The following is a 7,459-nucleotide window of genomic DNA, read 5'->3' on the forward strand; positions in this document are numbered from 1 at the left end:
CTCAATAAAATAAAATAAAAAACTCTCAATAAAATAAAATAAAAAACTCAATAAAATAAAATAAAAAACTCTCAATAAAATAAAATAAAAACTCTCAATAAAATAAAATAAAAAACTCTCAATAAAATAAAATAAAAAACTCTCCTTCATGGTTATAGCGGTACAGATTTAATTTTTTTTTGTCACAAATCTACCAATCTGACAACTATTAATTTCTGTCTTTTGATACTTGTGACGAACGGATATTGATCACATCGTAAATATAACGTAGGTTTTTAATTAAATTTAATTGATACTTACATACATACTTTAATTGGAATATTTAAGAAATCGAAAAAAATAAGTAATTAATCGAAAGTAACAGATAAATAATTGAAAATACCAGGTATCATTTATGAAGTTATTGGCTTAAAATGTAGTGTTTTGAATGAATCATCAAATATTTAAATTTTATGTTTATAATAAAAAATATATTGATGAGAAGAGATTGAGATTGAAGAGGAATGGCATCTTTTGCCTCTATTCTGGGCTTTACAGCATGATATATCTCTCTTGATAAGTATAGGAGTAAAATGTTGATATAGTATAGACGATAATACACTATTAAAGTTGTAATCCAAAAAATTTATGAATGGTTAGTAGTCCCAGATGAAATTTCCACTCCGTGATAGTTTTTTTTTCTTCTTAATTCATTCATTGATTCATTACAAACTCCTGTTTATTTTCTTGAATCTTTTCCAGATTACAGCCTCAATATTTCTGAGGTCTTTTGAGTACTCCTCAGTTAGGGTGTAAGTTGCCACAGTTCTTATCACCCTTGGTAGATCAGGATCGATTTAACTAGTTGTTTGTTTTCGTCAATTAAAGGAGAAACAAGACTAGTCTTCCAGGCTGGTGAGTGTACAACCTCATGAAAAAAAGTTTATTTTTGGGTTTAAATTTATTTTATAAATAAACAAAAAAGACAGTATTTTCAATCCTATTCAATAATATTATATCGGAATGCTGAATAGTAAACTAAACGTTCTGACATAGTGATAGTAAATTTTATCAGAAAAAAATCTGTCTTGTTGAAGAATCTATGATCCTTGAATTATGGCTCTCAGCTGTGACCATTATAGTGTTACCCTCCATAAATATTATCATTACTGGTTAGATGCTTGGCCATAGTTTTACTACTAGGCCTTTGGTAATTATTTGGAATTGACATGGTAGAAGCTCCCACTTCCAGCTTGAGTTGTAATTTCTGCATTTAAATGGATTTGGTATGGAATTTGGACCTTCCATTCTTTTATCCACTGACTAAGAAAAGTCAAATAGAATTGCTCACAGAACATTTGTTTTGCCTATTTACTCTTCTGCCTTTATTGCCTGAGATAACGTTCCTTTCCCAGAAGGGAAGCTTTTATTATTTATTTTTTTAATGAAAAAAAATATTCCTTGTTGATGCAGTTCTTTCCCTATTGACAGGGATGGTAGTGGGGAGTAGTGCATATAACTATCCCTATCCTGGGGAACTGAAGCAACCATCTATCATTCAGAGCAACAAACAACAATGTGAGTACTCTTGCCGGAATAGCTTTGAATTATAGGCAGATTAATTCCTGATTTTTGTTTTTAAATATGGCTCAAACCTTTCTGAAATATGAGCTGAATAATATTGAAATTATATGCTATGAGATATACCTCATATTATTAGCTATTTATGACCAATATAAGCTCATACCATTAGTTATATATAACTAATATAATATTACGTAATACACAACTGTATCAAATTAATCAAAACATATATATTTGAATTTGCTAAGATAAATGAAGACTGTAAGGGAAAAACAAGGTATCTCCCATTTTACTGAATGTTCATGAAAGCTATTTTTATATTGGAAACAAATATTATTTAAAAGTTATAAATATAATTCAACAGCATTTTTACACAGTTTAAGCTCATTTTCTACTAACTCTTCCATTGTATCCACTGTTCAAAAATTTATCAAAAACTCCTGTTACTCATTTTTGGGGGGGAAAAAAATCATGTCCTATTATCACCAGTAGTCTTCAAATATTATCTTTGATTCATTTTTTTTCGAAGTTTGACTTGAACATAATGTGGTATCTGACATATTTTCAGCAATAAATTTGTCTTAAATTGCATAAACTATGTAAGTATTAAACATAATTCTACTACAGATTTATATAATTTTTTTTCATATAAGAATGAAGAAAATTCATATTCTGAATTACTATTCTCGATTATACTTGGATAATTTTTTGCATCTTACTACAACTAAATCGTTCGAAGTAGTCATAAGATTCACAATGAATGAACTGCTCTAAAAAAGATTCAAATCATCGTAATAAAACATAATCCGAATTTTAAATTAATATACCAGCCACTGTAATACTACTTACCTGTGTAACTCAGATTTCGGTCACTCCATAGGCCATTTATGAAAGGCCCACCAATATACCCACATAAAAGAGAATTTAGAGCTGAAGGAAAGTCAGGACACACTAGAGGGAAGTAGAAAACATGATCGCCTTCATTTCCATTTTTGACCATATCAGTTGATTCCAGGATATGAAGGAGAATGAAAAGTGTGTCAATATTGTTATCGGTGGTCACTCTCTAGTGCTCAACAAAACCAATACCAATGAGATTTATATTTTGTACATCACATAGTTCCATAGTTCCATAATTCCATTTCAGAATATCTATACATAAATGTTCTTCTTTGTTTTTTATGATGCTTTTCTTAGTGCAAAGATAAAAAATGGTTAATTTGTAGACAGTCACTCCCTAGGCCCTAGCCATCCTTGGCTCATAGGTAGACAAATATTTCATTTTCTTTCAATATTAACTATATTCGCTATTCACTGTAGCTTTGACTTGATAAGTGGGATTCTCAATTCATAGTTCAGGACACGGATGTATTTAAAGTTAATAAAAAAGACATTTAACTTTTTTCATGCCCTAAATTTTTTTTAAAAATGAGAAGGATATTATCTTTATATATTATCTTCATCTCCAACCTAAATTGAAGTTAAGGTCCAGTTGATGTAATGATTCTATACTTGCTAGTTTGGTATTTTTCCTTTTTATTTATTTTTCTTGAAGTTATAGGAGTGTATTTCCCAATTAAGTCTATTTACCTTTTTAAAAAAAGAATAGGCTAAAAGCTCCTGTTTGTTCTATTAGATTCTCATTAAACATGTGATGTTGTTCATGTAGGTTATATGTTCAGAATAATATTTATTTATTACATTGGATATTATGTTCTATGTTGACTTTTATTGTCATAATATATGTGATAATAGCAAAAAGGTGAGAATGTTTCAAGTATATTTTAAGGAGGACGAGTTTTTCTTAGGGTCTCAAAAAGTTAAGACTGATCACTAATAAACAAATATTTTCTGTTAAAATTAATACAGTAATAAGGCGCTCTATTTTGTTTTACCACTCCTTAGATATATTATTTATTATTTATATTATTAGATATATTACCCTCTAGAATTAGAATTTTTTTAAAATCGATATTATGAAATTTGTAATATTAAATGTATGCCTGCTGCAGGGTATTAACTAGGAGCATTCTATATAGAAAATAAAAATAAAAATAAATTGAATTAACTGACTTCAATTTTTAAAATATTTTGGTAACTAAATAGTTACTAACTAAAGTATATACTCAAAAAATTAGTAACTAAAATATTTTGGTTACTATATTTCGAGGATATTCATGTGAGGTAACTCTCAAGAAGACCACATTCCTTTTTATTTTCTGTGGTGCCAACAAGCAGACAGTTATTTCTATCTTGTCATTGGGATTTGAATTGGTAACAACATTTTGAAAATGTTTTAATAAATTATTAAAAAGCTTCTTAATTATGTTGTATATGTACATTCACACAGTTATTTGCATATGGGTATTTCTAAAAATAAATGTAAATTATTGAGTATTGGATCTAGGAGATGTGTCTTATTGACTTTTTTTTTTTTAATATTCATCATATATTAATTTATTTTTTGTTTTTGATGGTGCTCACTCCTCTCCCTGTTGTAAATAATTGTATTTACTGTAATGTTACCATTTTATAAATATTTAATATATTGTTTTATTTGTAAATGTATTGTTTGAATAAATCTTTATTTCTTTTAACTTAGTCTTTACTTAGAGTTAAAACCTATTTGTTACCTACTTATGATTTTTTTCCCCAATACATCTAAAACAGAAAATAGATATGAATTAATAAATACATTATGTGAAGGAGAACATAATCCAAAATGAGGACTACCTTTTTCTACCATGGGTACTTGAAGGTCTTAGTAATATACTTGTCAATGTATTCAGATGCTCGTTTTGTGAAAACCCTTACTATAATATTTGGATGTGAGGGGTTCTTACTAGATGAGGTGGAGGTTCTTACTTATTAGAAGTTTGATAGGTGCATTTATGTGTCATGACCTCACACTATTTGAAGCCATAATTCAAAGAGGAATCAATTTGAAATCACAATTGTTTTTTTTAATTTTTACTATAAAGTTTATAATATTTTTTAATAAATCAATTCAATACTTTATATATATACACACACTGCTTTTTAGGTATTTCTCAGCCCTGCTTGTGTCACTACTTGCTGCAGTAGCAGTTCATGGCTATCCCACAGGGGCTCCATCTACAGTTTGTAAATCTATGATGCCTGGCCATGGAGTACCTCCCCAAAGCAATCCATCTCCTTATGATATTATTCTTGAGAAATCTAAGCTCCAAGGAGGTCAATCTATGGAGGTTACAATTAAAGGTAAAACCAATTCCTGTTTAAAAAGTTATGAAGTTTTTTAATCAACGGCTCTTATTACTAAATTTATACTAAAATTTCTAGGTACAATTTCAGGTATCTTAATATTAATAACATTAAATGTTCCATACAGGTAAAAATGGTGTGACTTTCAGAGGCTACTTTATTCAAGCCAGGACTGAAGCTACTGGAGATAAACCAGTTGGAGAATTCTCTGTATCTGACAGCATAGGAAAACTCGTTAACTGTGGTGAAGGAAAAAAGGTAAATTTTCTCTACAATATGATAATAACTATTAAGATTATAAATTCTTCTTTTACATTCTCTATCCTCTTTCACTGAGCATAATGTAGCTTTGTCCATAGATCATTAACATCGTGCTCTTTCAGCTACTGCTTATTGTATGATTCATGTCTTTAGGCATTGAATAAAAAAAAAAATTATAATTTGTGCCGCTACAGCCCATGTAGAGTCAGGGGTTCAGTACTTTATAAGGAAGTACTGTTACTAGACCAACGGTTGTGCAAGGAGGTGATTTGATCATAATCACGCTCTTAAGCATTGAATGCTTCATTCAATATGGTTCCTTCCAGAAAATTTGTTACTAATATTTTTCCATACTTTTTAGGATTTAATTTTCATTTTTCACTAATTTACTTTTTGGTTTTTTGATGCTGCTCGCTCCTCTTCCTGTCTTTCCTAATATAGCTTTAACACCATTCCAAAACTTCCTTCCCTTGTTCCCCTCTCTGCCCTATAAATAACTATGCCCTTAAATTATATTTAGCCTGTTTGACAGCCCATGGGATTGATTTTTTTCATTGGTCCATTATGACCTAAATCTTATGCTTTTTTTTGGCACATAATTCTGCCAATTATGAACAAATGTTGTTTTCATATGCAGATACCTATGTGAATTTACATACTTATTCAACATATTTAAAAAGCAGTAACTTTTTAATAATTTTTTGAAATATTTTCAGAATGCCGTTTCCCATTCAGATCCCAGTGACAAGAAGGAAGCTACTGTCACCTGGTTGGCACCAAAGGACTTAGAAGGAAAAGAGGTCTTCTTCTAGTGAGTCATCTTTTTATTTCCTATTTATAAAAAAGATATTAGAAAATTAAAATATTAATTTAATTTCAGTTTATCTAATGATTACGTATCTAATTTTTATCTAATCTTTCAAAAATCCACTTCTTTTTTTATGAGAGAGAATTGACAGTTTTATTAAAAGTCTAATTGAAAGTTTTATTAAGCTGAAATTTATTTGTTATGAAATGACACATCACCTTCAGACCTCAAATAATGGAACAACTTAAAAATGGTGGTTTAGTTTATACCTTAATGTCAACAATCTATTTCAAACAACCATTTTTGATGACTGTTCAAGGAAGAAGACAAAGTGTTTAATGAATTGGGGAAAAGTAAGCTCTCCTAAATTAATTTATAATTTTTTTTTAAAAAAAATACCTGGACAATATTGAGGTTAACCAATATGTAAGTTTTACCTTACTGCCATCCTATCATATTTACTGAATAAATGCTTATTTTTGTTTCAGTGTCACAATAGTTAAAGTTTTTGATACATTCTGGGTTAAAGAAAAATCTACACCTCTATTCACCAATTGAAGAAATGTCTATTAAGAACAAGCTGATTTAATAATGATACTTTTATGTCTATAACTTATGTTATTAATATAATGAATTTGTAAATTGTTTTTATTGTCAATATGTTATAGAAAATAAGTTTTATTATTTTGATTAGTAAATAAAACGGCAGATAGTGACACTATGATACTGCTGAGAACAAAGCAACAGGCATGCTGCTTTGTTCTAGGACAGTCTGTCATTTATAAAAACACATTCTTGTTATCTTTATTTATAAAACCCTCCCTAATTTCCACAACACAATATCTTATTAAAGGACTTTTCCAATAAATAAGTTAATTAGATAATTGTTCTTCTAATAATTTTATAAGCATCATCTTTTGCTCTACCTGTGTTCTCTCTTGCTTTATCCCTACCTATTTTATGTGAGGTCCTGTACAATTTATGGAGGCCTATACAATTTATCTGTTGCTGTGAAACAGGCCAATTTCTTCTCAATGGATTATAGGATTCAATGATAAGTAACAATGAGGGATTAATTTCATGTTAGGAAAATTAAATCACTCTTTTCTGTTAAAGTTTTATAGGAGTTATCCTATTTTCTGTGCAGAGGTTTCTAGAATATGTGCTAAATATGGTTTTCTTTACTTTTTTTCAATCTCCTAATGAATACTCAGTTTGTTTCAAAGATGAGACATACATAAATGAGAGCGATCGACTCCCTTTGGGCTTTATGAAAGACTCCAATTTCTTATAGAATTCAATGATAAGTAACAATCAGGTATCAATTCATGCATACAGAACTGTATGAATGAGAAGGGGGAGGGAACGATAGATAGAAATGGGAAGAAAATAAAGAGATGTAGAGTATGAAGTAATTAATTTTTTTTTTCTGAATTGAGGACTTGGGAGTCACCCCTCCCCGACGCGAGACACCCCAAGGTATCGATCGCTCTTATTTACAACCATGGTTTTGATCAAAACGACAGAAATTTTTTTGCCCACAATTCGTATTCTCTATATTTATTTGGATTAATGGATACTCTA

The 7,459-nt window shown here is 29.4% G+C and overlaps 1 protein-coding gene across 1 annotated transcript; it reads left to right on the plus strand.

The window, feature by feature from the left end:
• The first annotated feature begins 1,447 nt into the window (after window positions 1-1,447).
• Window positions 1,448-6,667, plus strand: LOC136796125 (putative defense protein 3). Its single transcript, XM_067048896.1, has 5 exons — window positions 1,448-1,557; window positions 4,607-4,803; window positions 4,934-5,064; window positions 5,784-5,878; window positions 6,364-6,667. Coding segments are annotated over exons 1-5 (495 nt in total). The 5' UTR covers window positions 1,448-1,555; the 3' UTR covers window positions 6,434-6,667.
• Window positions 6,668-7,459: the final 792 nt, after the last annotated feature.

Source organism: Halyomorpha halys, unplaced genomic scaffold, assembly GCF_000696795.3.
Source record: "Halyomorpha halys isolate HHAL.00 unplaced genomic scaffold, Hhal_1.1 Scaffold91.1, whole genome shotgun sequence".
Classification (NCBI taxonomy): Eukaryota; Metazoa; Arthropoda; class Insecta; order Hemiptera; family Pentatomidae; genus Halyomorpha; species Halyomorpha halys.